Source organism: Apiospora marii (assembly GCF_038362585.1).
Source record: "Apiospora marii strain CBS 49790 chromosome Unknown utg000009l_segment0_segment0, whole genome shotgun sequence".
Lineage (NCBI taxonomy): Eukaryota > Fungi > Ascomycota > Sordariomycetes > Amphisphaeriales > Apiosporaceae > Apiospora > Apiospora marii.
Genome location: NW_027117381.1, coordinates 2,634,736 through 2,657,049, shown reverse-complemented (window position 1 = coordinate 2,657,049; position 22,314 = coordinate 2,634,736). Strand labels below are relative to the sequence as shown.

General features: G+C 52.6%; 3 protein-coding genes across 3 annotated transcripts; 1 reads left to right on the top strand and 2 right to left on the bottom strand.

Annotated features, from left to right (window-relative positions):
- Nucleotides 1-652: 652 nt before the first annotated feature.
- PG985_012379 (uncharacterized protein) lies at nucleotides 653-3,134 on the bottom strand (the record flags this gene model as incomplete). The annotated part of the gene is made up of 4 exons (XM_066832145.1): nucleotides 653-1,917; nucleotides 1,975-2,329; nucleotides 2,382-2,570; nucleotides 2,640-3,134. The coding sequence occupies 4 exons, from the start codon at nucleotides 3,132-3,134 to the stop codon at nucleotides 653-655; spliced, it is 2,304 nt and encodes a 767-aa protein (XP_066680195.1).
- Nucleotides 3,135-14,925: 11,791 nt separating this feature from the next.
- On the top strand, nucleotides 14,926-16,701 carry PG985_012378 (uncharacterized protein; the record flags this gene model as incomplete). Its single annotated transcript, XM_066832144.1, has 3 exons — nucleotides 14,926-15,221; nucleotides 15,284-15,482; nucleotides 15,535-16,701. 3 exons carry the CDS (start codon nucleotides 14,926-14,928, stop codon nucleotides 16,699-16,701), a joined length of 1,662 nt encoding a protein of 553 aa, XP_066680194.1.
- Nucleotides 16,702-18,145: 1,444 nt separating this feature from the next.
- PG985_012377 (adenine phosphoribosyltransferase) lies at nucleotides 18,146-19,186 on the bottom strand (the record flags this gene model as incomplete). Its single annotated transcript, XM_066832143.1, has 2 exons — nucleotides 18,146-18,291; nucleotides 18,643-19,186. 2 exons carry the CDS (start codon nucleotides 19,184-19,186, stop codon nucleotides 18,146-18,148), a joined length of 690 nt encoding a protein of 229 aa, XP_066680193.1.
- Nucleotides 19,187-22,314: the final 3,128 nt, after the last annotated feature.

The following is a 22,314-nucleotide window of genomic DNA, read 5'->3' as shown; positions in this document are numbered from 1 at the left end:
CATACCATATTCTGTAGAGTTCTAGTCGACTTGCGAAGATACCCCTCTTGTCTTAACATATATCTTGCCCAGGCTGCCGCCCAACCTGTGCTTCTCTTTCTTCACGGCTTAGTAGATTGATGCTACGAATTAGCAAGGAGTAATCTTGACGCATTAGGTCATTCCCTGATCACTAGGGCGTATTGTAGCGAGTCTAAAATTGAAGCACTTGACCCTGCAAAGCTCCATCGCTGAAGCCATCATCATATCTAAGGCACTTGTAGAGTAAACTCAACGATGTTTATTTCAGGGCATTGATTACGGCATGGGCACGAGTATAATGATCAGAGACGAGATAGTCAGCAATAGGATAGCTGCTTCGGAGTAGGATAACCGACTGGGGTGGAATAGCTGGCGGGCAATGGAATAGCTGACTACTTGGACGTTCACGTTTATTCCGCATTCAGAGAAGTTTTTGCTCTATAATACAAAGCCATGTTTTTGCTGTCTATCCCTCGTGGGAGACCTTTTCTATCTGTAGCTAAGTGAAATGACCCGGAAATAAAGCCTCATCCGCCCCTGAGTAAAATCCTCGCCATCTTGGGGTATCTGAGGAAATTGACGCTAGGAAATCAGTTTGCAATATGATGTCGTACATAGTGAATGGCTTCATTCACATCCACTTCTCCCAGCCCAGACCCATGTGAGGGCCAAGGTTACCCAGTCGACCTGACTCCAGAGCGAGGCGCACGCAGTACAGACGGCGCATCTCGTCCCAGTTGTTGGCCTCCGCGGTCTTCGTGGCGGGCAGCACCTGCTCACCGAGGACAGTCTTGCACTCGTTGATGCTATCCTGGGCAGTGCCCATCGCCTTATCCTGGGCACGGTGCTGGTACTGCCGGGTGAACGTGCTCTTCTCCTCGATCAAGTCGTCCCGGTGCTCCTCCCACTCAAGCAGCTTGGCCTTGACTCTCTGGGGCTCGTCGTCGCGCAAGGCCTCGCAGACCTGCATAACCCTCGGCTGCCAGATTCTGGCGTGGGCCGAGCCCTTGCGGAAGAGGTCCCGCAGGTTGTCGACGGTGGTTCGGTTGCGGCAGTACCAGGGCACGGCGGCAATCGTGCGTCGAAGGGTTCCGAAGTTGTGCGTGGGTGCTTGCAAGACGGACTGGAGGTCGCAGCCGTGGCACTTTCGATTGTCAGGTGCCCGCTGTGCCTGGTCCTCCTTGAAGAAGCCAGCCAGGAGCTTCTCTTCGCAAGTGGCACAAGTGAACATGTCCATCTTGTCCATCTTCTCCTGCTTCTGAGGCTTTCCAAGGACCGCAATGTACAGATCCATGTGCAAGGTCTTCTCCAAAAAGGCCTTGTCCACCTCCTGGCTGCTGACGAGAGCCTTCCAATTGTTGCCATATCGCTCCCTGTATGCCGCTTTGAGCATACGATCATACTGACCCTCAAAATACAGAATCCGGGCGATGCTGGCCAAGATGCTGGGGAGGGTACAGAACTCCCAGGGAAAGTCGTTCAGCCACTTATGGAATGCCTTATCGCGAGAGGAGGCAAGGTTGATGTTTCCATCCTTGGCAACCCGCATGATGCTCAAAAGACCGGCGGCCACGGCCAAGGGGGTCTTGATGCCACCCACGTCGTTCCAGAAGACACCGTACGAGCCAACTCGGTTCTCAACTGGCCCTCTGTGGAATCGGGGATAGTAGTCGAAGTCGATAGGGGGACGTGCTGAGTTCATCTTGTTGGTATCAATGACGATGTTCATGAGCTCCTTCGTATGTGAGAAGTTCAGAAGATCACAGCTGTAGATCCCCAAGACACGGAGGTTGGGCATTGACGGGACGAGCGCCTTCACTGCGCTCACGTTCAGGTAGGGGACTCTGTGAAGATGAAGGTACTGGATCTTCGTCCCATGTCGGTAAACACTCCGTACTACACACAACTTGTTAGTCCGATACAACTGATAACTTCTCGAAATAGGCAACTCACGGAGGCTGATATGGCTCTCGCCCTTAAACACCGGGTCCTCGTTCATGGGGTCCGGGTACGAATCGCTATGATCGTACCACTCGGTGTTGCCGACCTTCTCACCAGACAGGGTCTTCTTGCCAAAGTCCTGGCGGTGACGCTCCCTGGATGGGTGGACCGACACATACTTGGTCGAGTTCAGCAGTCTCTCCTTCTGCAGCTTCTTCTGCTTATCCTCCGTATGCGTGGCCTGGAGGATGCGCTTGGCCTGCGTCTTCTGATCCTTGGACCAGGCTCCTCGGTACTTCCGGGCTTCGTATACGTCCAGGGTCAGGTCACAGCCGCCAAACCACTGGTTGGTCAGATCCCAGTGGGCCTTTGATATGTTAGCCATGTATACTCTAGTGTCAATGCCGGCAATTACTTACGAAGATAGACTCGATGTATTTGAACATCGTCTGGCTGGTTCTGGCCAGATTGCTCAATGACTGCCACTGGCCAAGATGATGCTCCAGGATCTTCTCTCGGAGCTCTGCGACAGCCATCACCTTCTCGAACGTGCAGTGCTCGGTGTTGGTGGCCATCTTGAAGCTGTTGCCGCTGAGTACCATGGGAGCCTGCGAAAGGGGTTAGTAAGACGTGAGCGCTATGACAAGGGAAGAACAAGAAAGAAGGCGATAACTTACCTTGGTTACAAGGCCGGGGACGTTCGGGAAGTGAGCAAGGCGCAGGGCGACCTCCTCTTCGGGAGTTGGCTCCTTGCGGTCGTCGTCAATCTTCCAAGCCATGGTGCGTGGCATGTTGATGTTCGGGTTCAACGAGATGTTGAACTTTCGGACTTCACGCTCCAAGTCCTCCGGCTGAGGTCGGACCGCCAAGCCGCGCTCGATCAGAGACTCCTCGACCGGCCACAGTCGGCAGTAGTACATCTGGTTTGACGGGTCAGGACGGGCCGTGAGGCCGAAATCGGGTCCGCCAAGCCAAGTGGTCCAAGTATGGTTCTTGATGTGCTCGCCCTGAGCCCAGAGAGACTCCAAGAAGAAGTCACGAGCGGCCTGCTCACTGGTGGGGAGGTGTTCGTCCCTACGATCACCAGAAACGACATTGTAGGAGCCGTCTCCGGTGATGACCAGGCGAGCGGTCGCCAGTTGCTCGAGGTAAATGCAGTATCCGTTATCCATTGTAGCGGTTACTGAAATATTGTGTGAGAGTAGGGATAAGTCTAATCAGACTGTGAGCATTGATCGTGAAGAATGAAGAGCGAGGGTTGAATGTCGGGGGTTGAAGAGTAAAGGGCCAAGGTCGAGGTGAAGGGAAATTCACCTTGGCACTGTTAATGAGAATGTAGACCGAGTTGGTAATGGTGAAAGGGTAGGTGATGGTTGAAGATTGAGAGATGGGAATTTGTGATTTAAGAAGGCAGATCGTCAACGAGAGAGACCCAAGTTGGTGAAACAGAGAGAGATGTGTACCGGAAGTTGTGAAGGGGAGAGGATTCGTGAGTTGCCTGTGGTAGAGGGGAAGTGAAAGAACAAACTTGGTCTGGCGGAGAGGAAAGGTAGGAAGAAAGGTGAATCTTGGAGGCGTTACCAGGGTCCAAGGTGTTTATTTAACTTACCTGTGAGGCAGACGACTGTTGTGAGCAAGAAACTATCAAATATTATTGTTAGTTTCAGTGTTGCTGTGAATTCAAGCGTTGAATGTCTATGCAGACAAAGAAGTAAGTTGTGATGTGAAAAGATGATGTCTCCAGGTACGATGTTGAGGTTTCAGAGGCACGATCAAATAAATCGTGAGGGTAGGGTTGAGTTGTTGTGAGGATGTTGGCTCGGGGCAGGTGGGCAGGGATGTGTGTAAGAGTCTCGGTCGGATCGGCGGGGCCTCCGAGAGAGAACACCGGAAGGAGCTCCGGAAAATTCGGCAGGAGCTCCGGGCCTTTCCGGCAAGAGCCCCACGGCTTATCCGGCAAGAGCTTCACGATTGATCCGGTCGGTGCCCCACGATTAATCGGTAGGTACCCAACGATTATTCGGTAGATACTCAGCGATTATTCGGTAGCTGCCCCGCCGTTTATTCAACAGGAACTCAATGGTAACAGCAGGGTTCTGGGGTAGCCAGCAGGTGACTTGTAGGATCATAGGTTGGACGGAGAGGATTTGGACTGGAAAAGAAGGTGTACGGGGTGGATTTGTATGGGAAGTGTCAAGGGGCGACACATACTGTACCTTGGCAAAATGCCTTCGAGAGTTGGTGATATGGAAAAAAGGAATAACAATGTCTTCTTACCTGAACGACTGAGCTTCGGCTTAGTGCTGTGGGAATCGAGACTGGTAAGGCTGGTGATGCAAAGAGCGAAGGGCTAACCGCGATGGATGAGAAAATCAAGGGCAAAGGCTGTTCGATCTGAGGGTCGAAGCGTTGAGTAGGACTGGAGGTGAAGAGAAATATGTATGCTGTGTACCAGTGAAGGGGTAGGTGGCAGAGTTTAGCAAAGGGTCAAACCATCACAGGATGACGGGGTAAAGATATTTTCTGGTGTTGAATGTCTGTAGCGAGAAGAACAAATGCTTACCTTGAGTTGAGTCTACTGACTTAAAGGTAGAGTGAAGGATTGAAAGAGCGTAAGAGCAAATAGACTGGGTTGGGTCGAAGCAGTTAGTTATGGGTGGGAGCAAGAGAACTGGGAGTAATTGTGGTGGAGGCAAGAGAACTTGGAGCAAGAGAAGTGGAAGCGAGAGACACTTATGTAGGCCGGGTTAAACGTGGGGCTTTACGAGAGACGGATGTGTTGAATACAACTGGAGAAGTGAGCATATGAAGAGTGTTGTGTTCTGGATAGAGGCGTGGTAAGTTCCGGAAGAAGATGGAATAAATCACAGCCGACAATGTGGAGGATAGGGTCAAGATAAGAGTGGCACTTGTACAGTGACTGCTTTGGCGAAAGTCAGGGTTGAACAACCAAATCGACTAGGTGTTAGTCGTCGACGAGGCTCGGCGATGGGTTCGATAGCAATGGTTGGTTATGTGGGAAGGGAAGGAAGGCACAAAAGTTGACGATAATGGGTGGTGTTTTGAGAATAATGTGCTTCAAGAACTTACCAGACGAGGAAGGAGTGGAAATGAATGTAAGAAATCCAAGATTGTAACTCTGTGGGAGCCACTCAAGACCTTGTTCTATGACTGTCGAGCGGCAAGACATCGAAAACATACGCCAGAGGTAGTGTCAGGCTTATTATTGCACGGGGAGGTTTTCTTACGGGGAAAGCACCGCGGCGACTCAATAAGCCCGAGGGAGGTTGGCTGGCTCGGCGATGTCCCCTTAGCGACGATCACATTGCATTCGGCTTCGTATTGTAAGTTTTCAGGCCGTACCGGAGAAGAACTAATGCATAGGCTATGGAGACGATACCCCTATCAATTTACCACCGGGTGTTTTACCGTCTTGAATGTTCTACTTACTTCAATGCCCATAAAATCCGATTCTGTCTTCCTGGGAGTCCGAGAGCGTGGATCTACCATCTAGCGTTGCCGTACAGAAAGACACCGAGTACGTAGCACTGCTGAGCCAGCCCCTGAACAAGTTCATGTTGAAAAGAAAGCACAGTGGCTCAGTGTGAGCAGATAGGTTGAGAACATATATGTACCCTTCATGAACAGGGTCAACAGAGCAAATGCCCATATAGAATAGGCTAATCCAACGCCAACTTGAGTGACGGAGTTAGGTATGAAGGTTGATTGCGATTCTAGCGTCTAATCGTATATAATGGGTTACTCGATCTTGTTCCTACGACGATCGAGATTCCTTTCTTATATAACGGAGCCGATAGTCATCTCATGACCGTATCTTCTTGATGCGATGGACAGCTCAAACTAGACTCACGTCTCGGTCTTCCATTATCGCTAGACAGGACACCCGGGCAGTAAATCATTCAAAGAGCAGTCGACTATACAATCAAGACTTGCTTACCATGATCGTCAGACCCGGCAGTTAATATGCAGATCAGATACGAAATCTGACACCAATATAGTAGTGACCACCTTGTTGATGGATGGAAGGACAAGATGGCAGGCAGAGAGACAACAATTGACAAGAGAAGGTATACGACGACGGCGGGCTGAGATGGCGTGGTTTGCCATCATGCAGTGGGCGATGCTCACCAACTGACAACAGCAATCCCCCAATGCCAAAGCGCAACCTACGCTTCTGTATTGCTTGCTAGCCTGTGGAGAAACTGCCTTCTCATAATATACATAGAATAGCATACAAATCTTCAAGGCAATCTTTACCTACTGTCACGTCGGCAACGACCCATGGATCCCACGAGACTGAAGTACAAGAGGCTGAATGGACATTTACAGCAGCAGACAGCGATATTTCTTACACACGCATCAAGATAACACATATACCCGAAAAGTCTGCAACCATACGTTCGAAGAAGAAGAAGAATACAGGCAGTGAAGACCGGCGATGCTCTTGCAGGAGTCTCGCCTTAGATCCGGAAACTCAGCCTCGAGCTCGTGTACTCCCACTGTTTCCCTATGCCATGGTGAGAAAGTCCTCTTAGGCCATCAAGCCAGAGCCAGGCATGTCCTAGAACCACACTTTATCATTTGAAACACGGATAGGGCATTGCCGGATTGCTCGTAGAGAGAGAACTCGCCGTGATCAGCTTGGAGGCACTCTGTTTAACTACCAGCTCTCGGCGTCAGCATTAATCTCCTCGGGATAAACAGGGTGTCCCACGAGGGGATAAGGTAGTTCCTCGAACAAACGTCGAAATGATCCCCCGAGGCACTGGGATAACGCGAAATAATCACTGGAATAGTGGAATAATCAGTGGGCTGTGAAGGAACAGCAGCCTGAATTAGGTTGAATGGCCACTGGAGAAGCATGGAATACACTGCGAGAGCTGATTACTATGCTACAACACTACGGTGTTGTCCAAAAGATATCCTTCAGAAAGATGGCCCAATACTATACAATACCACGAGTCTTGGTTTGCCATACATAGCACAGCGAGGCGGCGTAGTGGCTGAGCTTGCTTCGTTTATGCGCAGCGCCTGCCGCTTTGTTCCCGCATGTCCCGAATGCCATTGTGATGGAATACTCGTCATAAGACGCGCCGGGACGTCAAAAAGCATGGATGGCGCTTCTGCTCAAGGCGACAACGACGCAAATGACCAACCCGGCCGGCACGGACAGAGCAGCGGTTTCCTTGCAGCGAGTGCATGCGCAAGGGCCACGACCAACGGCGAGAGGACGTGTAAGTATTTTACCCAGATCGAAACGAGAACAAGCAGTTTCGGAAACTGCGGACCGTCTCGGGACGCTTAATTTACAGTACCGAGGAGCATAGAAGACATGTTTGTCCAACATGGCACGGGGGAAAAAGGTTCATTTCTACCGCGGGATGCCAAAAAGTCGGTGACCGAACTCTATAGGGTGACTGCAGAGGGGTGAAATGAAGGAAAACAAGACGTTTCATCGGCGTGGATCGCACAGTATACCAAAAGTCTGATCGCTGATGTGTAAGCAAAGTACATGAACAACAGCCATGATCGATCGTGTATGATATCCCGATCAGGAACCCCGTGGAATTGCCGGGCTGCCATGTCGAGGAGAGAGAGAGGAATGGGACGATGGAATGGCGGTCAATGTCGTGACCTCATTGGGTGCTGGGTGGGATGTCTATCTCCCTTTTGGCGAACCCTTCGCTATCAGCTACGGCAGCAAATAAACACGGGAAAGGCATGGCGTTGCCCGTTTGGCAACTCGCGCAAGATGGTGTGAGAGGTCATTTGCGATAGGTAAACGTCCGCGGGAAAGTCCAAGCGAGAACGAGGTGACATGGTTCGCTCGCGCTGGTGCTACTAGGGGAGTTATACAGCTCTTTCCCCGGACGGAGGAGTACTGTATCAACCGGGCCATCAATCGATACACTGACAGATGATACCCTAACACTAATACCCCGGATGGCAGTTGTTGTTTGGAACCCACTATGATGTCTTACCACGCTGCTTCGTGTGCACGGGGCGTGTGTGGTGCGGAGCGGGTGTAGGTAGGCTTGTGCGTCCTCCTCTTGCCCCTCCCTCACCATACCCATGTAGCAATAGAGATGTGCGCGTGCTTGATTGTGTATGTGTGTGTCGACGGTGTAACAAGGGTAGGCGATCTTGGGTGTGCGCCGAGAAGAGGAAGCGCTGATAAGTAAGTATCATCGTCATCACGGGGGGCATGCATCTCGCGTGCAGATACCCTCCATCAGGCATCCCAGGAAAGCGGGGGATATCATAGCATATCATGGGATTCAATGGCATACCTGGACATCTTCTCCCAGTACCATATAGCTATCCTGGAAACAGCAGAAATGCTTGGGTGCTTGCCCATCTATCTCCGTCTATCCTAACATTTTTTCGACAGAGAATACTGTAGATAACAAATCCACTAACAAGACAGGGTAGGCAGGGTGTGGACGGGTGAGCGAGCGTGTGACTGACCGAATGATCGCCGGTGGGGGGAGGGATCCCGGTCTTGGATAACGACGACGACGTTGATCCAACTAGTCATCAGCTAGCTAACCCCCCGTAGCACACCGGCGGGGATGGAGGAAAACTCCCCTGCGGACAGGAGGAAAAGGAGAGTCACGAATGTGTAGAGATAAGCGATGCGAGGGCTGCATCGTGATTTCCGCCTGGAAGATGTCTGAGTCACCAGAGCAATTGGAGTATTTTGATATATACTATACTTAGTCTCGACTCTCGGGACGCGCAGAGTGCGGAGAGCGATCACGGACTGCGACCCTTCTGCGGAAATGTGGACTTGAGAAAAAGAACTATTCGGTTTGTCGCATTGGTAGGCTTGGCCCGCATGTATGTCTCACAATCTGGGAAGTTATAAAAGTTTACCTACCGGAAGTGTGAATACGTAAGTGAGACTCCGGGAGGGTCGTAGGTTAATGGGGCAACGACTATAAAAAGCAGCAGGTGAGCTTCAGTTGAAGGTTTCGAAGCTCAGATGTGACCTTTTCCCTAGGGGTTGGGGCCATGCGTTCTGCAAAAGATGTCGGGCCTTGATACTAATACCTAAATTGCTAGGTTAGAGGAATTGAATTACACGTACACAGTCGACACCCATGCCCTTGCGCCAATCCCACGCACCGGGTCAATGAAAACTTTCGCAGCTTGCGGAGGATGATGGGCAGCTTGCTATACCCGTTCCAAGTCCAAAACCCTGTCCCTGACTATCCATCATCATGTAGGTAGTTCTTAATCAATAGCCAGCGTGCTCGGCCTGCCGAATCGTGTTGGCCAGGTCAGGCCGGCCCGCGCATGAGGCATCTCGTTCGTGCTTTACCCAGCATCAGACGTGGAGTAAAAAAACAGTTGCCGGTATTAATAAGAGTTTTGGAGGTTTCACGAAACTACTTGAGCATTGTGAAGTCTTAAGCAATTTGGCTAGCCTCAGGCCTGATCGACGTCGTTATTATGTGTAGTTGACAGCTGAAACTAACTAATCAGCGGAGCTATGTAATACAATCTTCAGCCAAAACAGCTTTGGAAAGAGAGAAGCACACGCGCATTGCGGACATATAGGCCATATGGACAAGAAGCACACACGTCACCCGCCTCACCTTCGATTTGAGTTTAGTCAATTATAGCCCTACTGTATGTCATGCTATCAGGTTTAGCATATTCACTATAAGAAAGAGGGGGGTGGATCATCCAGTAGGCACAAGCAAGCTGGCCATCAACCAACAGGCATACACCCGGGCCGCCAGCAAGAGCTTTCAGGAATTCGAGATTGTAGGGTTGGACCCAGCGATTGCAAACCTGATTTTGACCGCAACTCTTGTCCCTGGCCAGCGGACGGCGAAGATCACCGAAAAGCATAGAAAGCAACCCGGGCTAGAGTCGGCTTGGGCGGCAATGTCGCAAATCGATCGATTTGAGGCCATTCGGGGTTCCGATGAGGTAACAGGTCGGAACAGGCAGGGGGAAACCGCCAAGCAGCATCCCGTCCAATCCCAGTGGCCAGTGGGGGAGCCAGGTTCGTGGCTGCCCACGACCTCGTGATCCAAAGCAGAGCTATGCCATACGGAGCGAAACCGTTCTCAGCTTTCGCCGCAAGGAGCTCTTCAATGCAACAGCAGCAGTCACCTATCCGGCAAAAGCTTGCGTGTCCGGGCAGCTTCTCCTCTCGCCCGCGGGCCTTCCTCAGCGAATGCAGGACATAATAGTGGGCCGGGGCCTGGCCGTAGTAGGTGTGCTTGTTGCAAGGCAAAGATAATTGTGGTTTTGCTTCCTGTGGGAAGCATGTGCCGATGGGCAGGAATTTGTACCCTTCAACTTTCTCGTCGCTAGACCGAAAGGAGTGCTGCCGACACTGGGCTGCTGCTCAGTTGGAAGGGTAATCCTCCCAGTCCCACGGAAAATCGGAAGGGGGCGTTCGTTGGTGGCCACGATGTCGCATTCGGTAGACAGGCAGGCAGAGGCTGGAGCTGCTGCTACTGTCTGGCGCGCAACAGAGGACGTGGTCGAGACCGCTCGCTCATGGCGACGGCGGTATACATATTTAATGAGGACGGTAACCGCAGCTTTGCGTCTATCCTCTTGTGTCATCTGGCATGGGTAGGGGGGATGACACAACAGGGTCCTGTAGCCATTGAGCCAGGTTAACGCCGCTCAGCTCCTGATTCCGAACCGCATATCTCGAGGTTGGGTTGGCTATACTAATTGCTACCTCAGGCTAGCAGCTCTAGCTCGTCAATGAGAGATGAAACGATTGCTCAACCTTAGGGTAGCCAGGGTGATTCGCCGCCAGTCGCTTAAGCTACTGTGACCAACGCCAATCAATTATACGATACTTGTTGGGCGGGTGCAGCAGGCAGCTTGGGCTTTTAGATGACGGTTCCACCCGGGGCCACGAAGTGGAACTGCAATCGCATCTACTGTCGTAGTACAACCCATATAGTATGTACGCCATTAGACAAACCATTTCTGTAAGCGCGGGAAGTGGGATGGGCGCATTAAATATATATAGCAATCTCTCAAGGCCCGACTACCTCTTGCAAATGGGTTGGCAGGTTAGCCCCAGGTTCCATCTGGTAACAAGGTAGCTTGCATACTCATGCCGTGACAGCATGCTCTCTCTACTCCATTACTCAGGACGTTCTCCCTTGGGTACACAGGTCAAATAGCATGCATCGTGGACAGAGTTTGCGCTTGATTGATTAGTACATGTTGCGCATGCTGGCACGTGAAATAGACGTTGGACTAAAAAACGATTGATGCGCTGAAAGGAAGAAAAAAAAATATGAGATTGGCGGGGTGAAAGGGATCGTCTGATGGCGAGCGTGAGTAATGGCTAGGTCGATTCGGGGTGTGCTCCAGCTGCAATGTATCTCGAGCGGCTAGTTCCCGGTTGACGCCCGGCTGGACCCCTTCATTTAGGAAGGGGGAGGAAAAATAAAAGACCAGCTCCAGTAGCGGTGATGGGTGGAGATCCTACAATATCGCGAAGAAGGACCAGGGAACCTATCACGATCCACTACGGGACCTCGCCTGTCTCCTCGTTATGCAATTCCCTGGGCCACAAAATAGAACTCCAGCAGAAGCAGAAAAGAAAAGACCAACTGTCAGAGGTAGATCAGCAGATTAGAATACAACGCCGACAAGCGCCGTTCTGCGCTGGCAGCCAGGTTGGCCAGTTGGCATCCCGAGTCCTGCCAGTGTGGCCCGAGTTCTGGCCCGAGTACGTAACCGCAACCATGACATGGAAATTGCTGTAGAAGGGATTGCCGTGGACTAAAACCCACAGCAATGAGCCAGTACCAGGGAAAGAGGGAAAGGAACAAACAAAGAAGAAAAAAAACCCCCGACAACCACCCGTTGGTGATTGAGGCCGATGCCCACACTTTGAGGCAAATCTTGGCTACTGATATCACTGTCCGGCATCCAGGCCGAAATTCAACGTTTTTCCCCTTGAAGGGGGTTGGATGGGGGGGGTTGCCTGTCAGGAGCCCTACAATTGGCAGCCTCTCCCTCCTATTATTGAAGCACTGTTCAGTCGAGGGAACCGGCGAGGGCCAGGTGTGAAGGGGTCCTGTCGATCGACTTGGCTGGCTACCGACAAGTCGAAAATTGATCACGACAAATTTATCCACCCTCATTTTAGAAGCAAATCTCCAGTCACATGGCGTACGGGCCTACTGCAGGTTAGAGGGAGCTGTAGCGTCGAAATAAACGTGCCCTAGCGGCCAATAGGGAGCGCTAGTGCAATAGATGCAACCCGCTGCCCGCCCAGCATGGCATGAAGAAAAACAGGGTAAGGCCAAGTACAGGGACACTTGCTGCTAGTTGGACGACAGCATGTAAGGTGGTGAAATACATATGCCGGTACTTGGCAGTCGACTTGCGAGTACATGCACGTTGTGCGCAAACGAAACGAGCAGCAGCAGCGGCAGCAGCAGACATCCCGTCTCACTGCCTGAATTATCGACACACACAGAGAGTAGGGCATTCAACCGGATTGTGTGTGCCCTCCATTGGCAAGCAGGCTCGCAATCAGGGATGGGTGGCTTATCGATGGCACCCTTAATTAGGCTAGAGCAGCGTCAGCCTGTCTGAATGACTTGACTGACTGCATCAATGAGAGGGCGACGACTCGGGCGCATCGCCTGTGCTGCAAGAGAAGCAACAGCTTGGCTGCCTGGGTCGAGGCCATATCGTCGTATCAAGTGTAGTATCAGCAGGCTCTTGTCAGTCAGCCAGCAAGACGACCGATGTTGGAGCCCGAGTCAAGCCAGCCAAATGGACAAGAATATCTTGTTTTATGCGCGTCGTCAAGGAACCATGATAAGGTTTCAAGGCCCAAACGTCAGCAAGGCAAGGCCGCTAATAATAATGTTCCTCTGTCGTTTCATTCCATGAGACGGATACATGCCTAGCAGTAAACATAACAGATAGTCGTACCTCTTGGTACCTGGGCCAGCATGTGCATGTGGATGGGCAGTCATCTACCTAATCTACATACCAAAATCAACGGTTTGCTGATCGCTGCTGCGCGCATAAATGCGAAGTACAGCCATTGTGTACGCATGTACCGTATGTAGGGAAGTAGGTTACCAGCATTCCGCATTCTCGTTCGATCTGTGAGACCTACCTTGCCTGTAGCTTGCTTGCCTGGTCCGTCCGTTCTCTTTCCCACTGCCACTCTACCTGCGGCAGCCGGAGGGGGGGCCACATTGCCGTGAACATCACCAGCATCAGGGTAGCTCAATGACAAAGAAGAAGACGGTGAAACACAAGTCCCCAAGCGACGTTGCTGCTCGTTTCTCCAATCAAAGGGCCCGAAGCATCGATCCCCAGGGCACCTTGTGGCGCATCTTCATGCTTGATCAATTGGACGTGTCTGTATTTTTCCCTTTTTTTTTTTTTCCTTTTTTTTTTCTCTGTTCGAAAGGAGGCTCCTGTTCTCTCGAAGGGAAATAGGAAATAGTAGCGGGCTCGTTATCCCCCTTTGGCGTCTTGGCTTGCCGCGACCCCTGCTCAGGTTAATGTCGCCGGTGACACTGCTAACGACCTTGTAATTTCTTTTCTGCCCGAGCTGCTTCATTTGAGTAATTCTGAACTGAAAATCGCAACCGGCACGGACCACACCGCCGCACGATGACCCAGCAACTGCAGGGCCGCTTGTGGGCGCGGTGGGTGTTACTCATGGGGGGTATTTTTTCCTCCTGCAGCTCATTCTGGAGAGATGGGAGATTGGGACGACGAGAAGGCGGCATTGTGGAGCGTGGAATGGAGGAAGTGCACAACTAATATATTACTATCTCGAGGCCGATCTGGTTGCGGACCAGACAATAGCGAGATGATCTCAGCCTACCTTGCTCTGGTTGGGCTTGCATCACGGGGTCGGCTGCGTGGTGGTTCGATGGCAGCATGTATGCGCATAGTGATTACATGGCATGGCATAGCATGGCATAGCATAGCATTAGGGGCGGCCCTGCTGCTTCAAACCACATGCTGCTTCTAGCCTTTTGAGTTTTAGTGCAAGCAAGCACCAGCGCAAGCAACGCTGGGCCGACAAACGCTGAACGACCCCCCCCTCCATCTCATCCCAATCTGATGTATCAAAAGTGTGGTGGACGGTGCCTGTCTGGTCTGCCCTGTCTGCCGGCCGGGCTCTCTCTCTCTCTTGGTCCCATTCTGCCCTCATCCCTGAGGTTACCCTACTGAGTGCCTATCCCATGCAGTAGTGCTGTACCTCCTATAGCCTACATACCTAGCTATTCGTGCAGTCAGGACGTATTCCAATGAACGATGGGAACTCCAGAGCCCATCGGCCAAATGAATTAATCGAGCCCTCTTGGTCTGTCTGCACCTGCCAGGAGTCCAGTCAAGTCAGTGCAGGACTCAGAATGGAGGTGGCACTGGATTGGACTTGAATGGACGACCCACCCCTAACAGCTAAGGACTCCACCTGCAGCACCCCAGTCCCGGTCCAATTACAGAATGGCATCGACCCTTGTAGTGGTACTTGCGCTAAGAGGCGAGCTACCCTCCCATGTACATGCCTCCTGGCATCTTTCGCTTGGTCCCGCAAAATAACAGAAAGCTGCCCTTTACGGTACGCCCTCCTTATTATTGCGAGACAGGCAAATAAATAGAAAGCGGCAACACTGACTTTGACGCTTGCACTCTCCCTCCCTCCCTTCTTCATTCTATCAATAATCGACTCATTAAAAGTCAAAAGGATCTTCCTTCCCACCCCTCCTTCACTACCCATCTTCTACATCTAACCTCTTTGTTGTGAGTCTGCTAGGAGTCATCGACAGACATCCCCCAACCAGCATTCACCACATCGAGTACTACTTTGCTTCAGTAGATACTTTGTTGTGTTTCTTTATTTCTCCTGAGATACCCCATTTTCTTGATACCCCATCTCTTTTCACCACAACAACATAATACACAATGGCCGAGATCCAGAAGCCCGTTGAGGTCGTCCCCGAGACCACCCCGGCCGTCGTCGAGCCTGCTGCCACGGAGTCCGTCCCGGCCGAGACCACTGCCGAGACCGCCGCAGAGCCCGCTGCCGCTGCTGCTGAGACCCCCGCCGCCGAGACTGCCGTCGAGGAGCCCGCTGCCGCTACTGAGGCTGCTGCCGCCGAGACCACCGAGGCTGCCACTGAGGAGGCTAAGAACGAGGAGGTGAAGCCCATTGAAGAGGGCACCCTCGAGCACAAGGGTGCCGGCGCCGGCTTCCCCAAGTAAGTCACCATGCTCGCTACTTCGTACGATGCCAAGGCAGCGTAGCTAATCTCCGACATAGGAACCTGATGTTCTCCAAGTACCACTTCTGGTTCGGCAACGAGGCTGTCTCTCACGAGAAGCTGGCTGCCTACCTGAAGAGCGAGAAGGCCACCGAGGTCGGCCACCACGTCGCCTCTTGGGCCACCGAGACCGGCAAGGGTCTCATGTTCTACGGAAAGGAGGCCGACAAGACCACCCCCCACGGCATCATCCCTCTGGTATGTATTATCATCACTGCTACCGGCCAAGTACGAGACTAACAATCAATAGGCCGATGCCGCTGAGCCCACCACTGAGGGTCAGAATAAGTTCACCGTCGTTGCCAAGGGCCAGAAGCACGCCTTCAAGGCTGCTAACACCGCCGACCGTGACAACTGGGTCTCCCAGCTGAAGCTCAAGATTGCTGAGGCCAAGGAGCTTGCCACCACCGTCACCGAGTCCGAGACCTACAAGAAGACCCTGGAGACCCTGAAGCCCACTCCTGCCGCCAAGAAGGAGGAGAAGACCGAGGCCGCTGAAGAGACTCCCGCTGCCGCTGAGGGTGCCGCCGCTACTGGCGAGACCCCCACTGTCGTCGAGCCTGCTGCCGAGAAGAAGGACGAGAACGCCAAGGAGGAGCCCAAGCGTCGATCTGCTAGCCGCAAGCGAGCTTCCATCTTCGGCAACCTCCTGGGTGGCAAGAAGGAGGAGAAGGCTGCTACCAACGAGGAGACCCTCGCTGCCCCTGAGGCCGCTGAGGAGGGTGCCGCCGCTACCGAGACGCCCGCTGTTGTCGAGCCCGCCGCTGAGGGTGCTGCTGCCACTGAGGCCGCCCCCGCCGCTGAGGAGAAGCCCGTCAAGCCTACCCCCACCAAGCGTGCTAGCCTTTTCGGCAGTCTGTCTTTCGGCAAGAAGCGTGCTGAGACCGCTGAGCCTACTGCCACCACCCCCACCGCCGAGACTGCCCCTGCTACTGAGGCCGCCCCCGTCTCCGAGAACGCTCCCGTGATCCCCGCTGTGGAGACTAGTGAGCCCCTCTCTACTGAGGTCGCGTCGCCCACTGCTGCCCCCGCTGAGGCCACCGAGGCTGCCGCCACCAACGGCGAGAAGAAGGATGTTAAGAGCGACAAGCGCAAGTCCAGCCTGCCCTTCAACTTCGGCAAGAAGGATAAGACCGCTACGTCCGAGGATGAGGGTGAGAAGAAGGCCGGCTCGCCTCTGTTCTCCAAGCTCCGCCAGACTGTCAAGGGCAAGGGCAAGGCCACCGAGAAGCCCGCTGAGAAGACCACCGAGGAGGCTGTCGCTGAGGCCCCTGAGACCACTGAGGCTACCCCTGCCGCTACTGAGGAGAAGCCCGCTGAGGCTGCCGAGGCCGCTGCCGCCCCCGCTGAGGAGAACGCCACTGAGGAGAAGCCCCTGGCCACCTCCACTCCCAGCACCATTCCCGCTGCCGCTTAGGAGAGGTACAAGACGCGCCTTGCTAGTAGCCTGCTTGTCCAGAAGCTTCCCAAGCCTTCCGGCAAATCTGGCTCATCTTCTGGGCCTGGTCCGCGGCAATAGCCTTGGATCTCTTTACGATGTTTTCTAGAGAGTCATACCAATACGTTGGGTTTGGTCGGGATCGGATCTGCATTTCCATCGAGATACCCATGTCGAAATTGGTTCCTATACTGATACCCCACCTTTCCTCGTCAATACAACGCCATTGCCCCCTAGCGATTCGAAGTTTTCGTTGATCTTGGAGCGTGGTTTGGAGCGATGCGCTGGAAAGGTGGCCTGCTTTGATTTATTTTCTTTCGTGGTTTTTGATTTTCTTGAAGTCACCAGGCTTGTTTTGCATGCACCTTGTTGGGACGATGCATACGCCATCTGCTTTTTGCGCAAAATGTTTCCTTTACTCTCTGCTGATACCCAGTATACCCAGTCGTTTGGACGAAAGATGGACAAAGCAACACAAACCAGCGAAACAAGAAAAAAACACTATGAAAACTCAATTGACGATGGCATGGGAGGTGGACTGGAGGAGCATATGAAGTCGCATGTCTCCGAATGCAGTTTGCTTGTGTACTCGCCACTAGGGTGCAGTATATAACAACTGAATCATTCTCTAATAGCTAATACAAACGTTGACATGAATACTTTGCTTTCCATAATGATGACTGTGAATGTTCCTTCCCTGTAACTGCTACGATGCCTGCGCAAGGTATTGGGATGCCTGTGCTGTACGTACGTGCCTGGTCGAAAATCCAATACTCTCAATCTCGCTAGCCGAGTGCCTGTCGTGTCTATTTGACTTGGAAGGTTCTCATGCCTAGCAGGAATGTCAGCTCATCAGACTATTATCCCACTTGAGTACTTGCTGGGGGATTCAACACCTGGGCCTGAAGTAGCGTTGGTAATAGCAGCCGAATTGAGGCCATCAAATGCATGCTGCAAGCTATACCGATATAATCAACAGCACTTAGACTGACTATAAGCTTGACCGGCGGTATTGATCTTCAGCAACTCATCCGCGAAAGCGGTGATGTGCGCGTAGTATTCCAAGACGATGACACGTCTTTCCTCTATGTACTAGTGGTTACGTAGCAAGCAGGCATACCACAGAACGTACTGCTATCTCGAAGCCTGAGTTCAACTCCATACGCCAGCCCATGCTAAAGCGTGCCCCCCCCATTCTATTTCCTCCATCATGCCAGCCAACGGGCCAGTCGACTGCTTCATCGTATTCAAACGCAGACCAAGAGAGAAAACAACCACCTCCTCTATCTTTTGTTTTTGCATATTGAAAGCCTGTAAATAACTTTTATACTCTGCAAACATCGTGCAAGAAATCTCAAACCGAATAGATTCGTTATATTGAAGATGCCCAATGTCGTCAGGGGCGAAGGATTAGGTCGATGCCCTATTTCTCCTCGACCAGAGTAAGAATCGGGACGTCGCCTAGCTTGGCTCGGCCAGCCAAGAAGCTGATTTCAATCAAGAACAGGTATCCCATTAGGCTTCCACCCAGTTGGCTGACAAGCGACCCTGCGGCGGCGGCAGAACCTCCTGAAATGAACAGTCAGTCAAGTTCTGCGAGGTATTGTTGGTCGGTCCAATCAATTGTTCCATATGCTATGCGCAATCGTGAACAGGCGGCTGCATAGCTCAAGTCATGCTTTCCACCCGGCCACAGTCGTAACAACCTGGGCCACCTCTCAAGTATTGCGGGTTCATGACCCAGCAAGCAAATGGCAAGCACTTGCTTGGCTTGAACAGGTGGGCTCCGAAGCGGTGTTCTTGCGCAGTTGTGGAGAGCTGCCCACATAAACATGCTTGCACATGCTTATCGTGAACCATTTTTCTGGGACGATAACACTCGACCTCGATACGATCATGGAGGGGTAAAATCAGACTTACCAGTTGCAATGATATCGTCGACTACCAGGACCTTTTGTCCGGGCTTGATAGCATCTACTTGCATCTGGAAGAAATCCTCGCCGTATTCCTTAATGTAAGATGCAGTCTTGCACTCGCCCGGCATCTTGCCCATCTTGCGAACCGGCACGAAGGAGCAGTTGAGGCGCAGGGCCAGCGGGGGACCGAAGAGGAAACCGCGGGCATCGAGGCCAACGATGACATCGGGCAGCGAACCAAAGGAGTCCCGGATCTGGAGCTCGAGGACCTGCAGGAGGGATTCGAAGATCTTGGGGTCCTGGAAGATGGGCAGGATATCGATGAAGTTGACACCGGGGGTGGGCCAGTCCGGGAAGTAACGCAGGGCGGCGATGACGCGCTTCTTGGTCTCTTCGCGGTCTGCCTGCGACGCGCCTAGCGATTGACCGGCGAGTTCGGTGGCACCGGAGGAGGGGGCGGTGGGCTGTCGTCGCGAGGCATCAGGGGCGTTGCTGGAGTTTGTTGCCACGGGGTCGGTTACGCTACCGGAGGGGATTGGAGCGCTCATGGTGAAGGAAGGGAAGGGGAAGAAGAGGAGAGAAGGAGGAGTGCCCGAAGGATATGAGTGCCCAAGCCAATATCTGTAGCCTTCTTAGGAAATGAAAATTTTCGGGGGTGTGGCACGAAAAGCCGCCGGGGGAGGGAAGGCAGGCAGGCACACATGCAACGCACGCACACCCCAAGGGTGGTAAGGTACGCGGTAGGGGGGGAGGGGAGTAGAATCGGGAAGCTCAAGTGAGACAGGTCACTTACATTGGTCTTGCTAGATGCTAGAGGGAGTGTCAACCTAGTAGCCGGGCTGGGTGAGTGACGGTTACGGTAAGGTATGGTAGCAACGGACAGGCTTGGGGTTGGGATCTTGACGGGTGGAAGCAAGCAAGCAAGCAGCGGCGGCAGCGACAGCAGCAGCAGCAAGCAAGCCAAGGCGGCCAGGGTATGTGAGAAGAAGAAAAAAAAAACGTCAAAATATGTATGTACTTACTGGGAAGCTGGATGTAAACTACTGTACGTACAGTCGTAGTGAAGTCAATTGGAATAACGGGCGAGGTTAGAAAAGCAATAATCCTGTACAATATTCAAGCCTAGAAAGAATTAAGGGAAGTGATTTGCTTGATCGCAGTGCGGGAGGTGAGGGGCAGAGGTGCAATTGGTAGGGTGTGTGGTGGGGAGGGGTAGTAAAGTGGAATTGGGGGGGTTACGCGGCGTACATAGAGAGAGCTGCTTTCTGCTCGTGCGTCGTCTCAGTCAGTCAACCTCTTCATCGTTGAGTACTTACTTACCTAACATCGTATACCTGGAGACCTACTTTACCTACATACCTACCAACCTAGCTCTTAGGCGATGTGATGTGCAATGAACAAGTTCGACAGTCCAGGGAATCTCCCGGCCAATGGCATTGCCATATCAGACCGAGTGTTGTTCACCAGATACTTGTGCGAGACGGTGACTGTGTGATCTAGGTCACCGGGGAACTAGCAGGAAATGCTCGCTTCCCTTCACACAAATTCTCTGGCCTGTGACAAGTGACACTTATCTCGATAGAGTATCACCGTACAAGCGCCGATTTATCTGGAGTTCCCATGGATGTTAGGCTGGGGTCGGACTCATGTACTTACCTGCCTATTGCCATCCGTCTTACCTCCATGTGGTGTAGCTCCAAGTCCTTCCTGACTCCCACCTTATTTGTAGACCTCAGGTCTACGGCTATCAACCACTTCGTGGGCCATTGGGCTTGCTTCCTTGATATTCTCTGCGTACCGGTCAATATGAGCTCCCCAAGAACACTGGACTTTACTCATGGGTTCGGCTTGAACGCTCGATACCATGCTACATATGCTGGAGTCGCCGGCCTGCTCAACTCGGATCAGGTAATCGTCACGACAAATGGTGTATCCCCGTGGGCGCAGGTGGTGGGCGTTGCAGGGGGGCGGGCCAAGGTAACCCCACCATCAGATTGAAGCCACGCCATACCCAACGAGACCTAATTTGCTGCAAGCCATTTACTCGTTCACCCAGGATTATCTGTTGACACACTTCATACTACATATTGTCTGGGGGGCGGCCGGTCGACGCCGGCCTTCTGTCGTTGGACGAAGTCGTTCGGTAAGGCCCTTCGACTTGCCCTGATATCGCCAAGTGTGTTTCCTACCGGCCAGAAGGTTCCAATCGCACCCCTATGTACAGCAGAGCGAAGAGGCGGTAAGTCGGATTCATCAGACGCTCCCTGAGGTGCTTCTAAAAGGCTTCCATACATACTACGACATACCACATACAGGGAGTGGAAAGCATGTGCAACGCAACACGAGACAGCCTTCATTGTCCCGTAAGCAAGTGAGGTGGGCGGGATCAGTGCCGCGGCAGTTTGTCGGCTACCTTCTTGGTCCGGCTATATCGAGCGAGAGTGACTCATCACCAACAAGAACAAGCACGCCCGTACCGGAGCAAAACCCATTCCAAGTGATCGACACCGCAATTACCTACCTGGACCATTCTAACAAAGGCAGCTTGCGAGGAACACACGTTCTAGGCCTCGTCAGTCAGCAACCAGCAACAGCTGTTCCTGGCTGCGCGTTTGCGGCCCTGAAACAACGGGGAGGCCTTGGGGATATGTGACAATCCACATTGCTTCTCGCTGGGTGCCGCCTGTTCCAGTAGATGGCAAAACCGAGTTCGAACCCTCTTGGAGTCCAGCAGAGCTGCCGCGACTCGGCTAGGGCTGTCGTTCCAGTTGTGCCTTCCGAGGTACCGGAGACGCCAGGATACGATCTGGGAGCCACTGTCATATCATTGCCCCAACGAGACATGGCGCGTAGATGCCCAACCCTATCTATCTATCAAATCAATACGAAGAAGTCGATCAATTGATGGGCCGTCGGCCTGTCAGTCGAGCTTTCTGCTGAACATCGTAGGTACCTTACTCCATGTGCGGCTACTGTAGGGCCTCAGGTAGGCATCTGCAGTCGGCCTGCAGTACGGGACTTATCTTATCAACCCCGCCATCGAGAGACGTGGGTGGGTGGATGGCATCTTCTCCTGCTTGCGGATTTTCATGACAATACTCCAACCAACGTCAACGTCCCGTCCATACTTACATATCTCCACCCAACTAGATGCAATGCCCTGCAAGATTCCAGACACCCTCCTGTCCTCCCTTAATCTAGGTTGGCATACCCTTTGCTCTTTTGATTTGACGCCCTACGTGGGGCTCAACACCTGCACTGCATGCGCTTAGAATGCAGCTTGCGCATCCGCTCCACCATGCCACCCAAGCCTCCCTGCACCCATGAGTCCATAAGAGGAGTTGATGAAAGGGAGCAGCCAGTACGGAGGTATGGTCGGGGGTTGGGGAGGAAGGGGCATAGGCAAGTCAAGGCATATACCCGCACCCAGAGCTCAGAAACGAAACGGGTTATCCGAGAAAGTCGCCGTTGTTGTTTGATCAGTCGGGTTTGGCTGAAACCATCAACCGCGACACCCAAACCAAGCCGACCCACCACTAGGTTAGACCGACCTGACCTGCGACCAACAGAGCGCTGTAACCATACACACAGCGCTGCTCGTACAGTGATTGCGTGATGCTGGGGAGTCGGTATCAATTTATCATTCGACAGATTCATGACGCCAAGTCACACATTA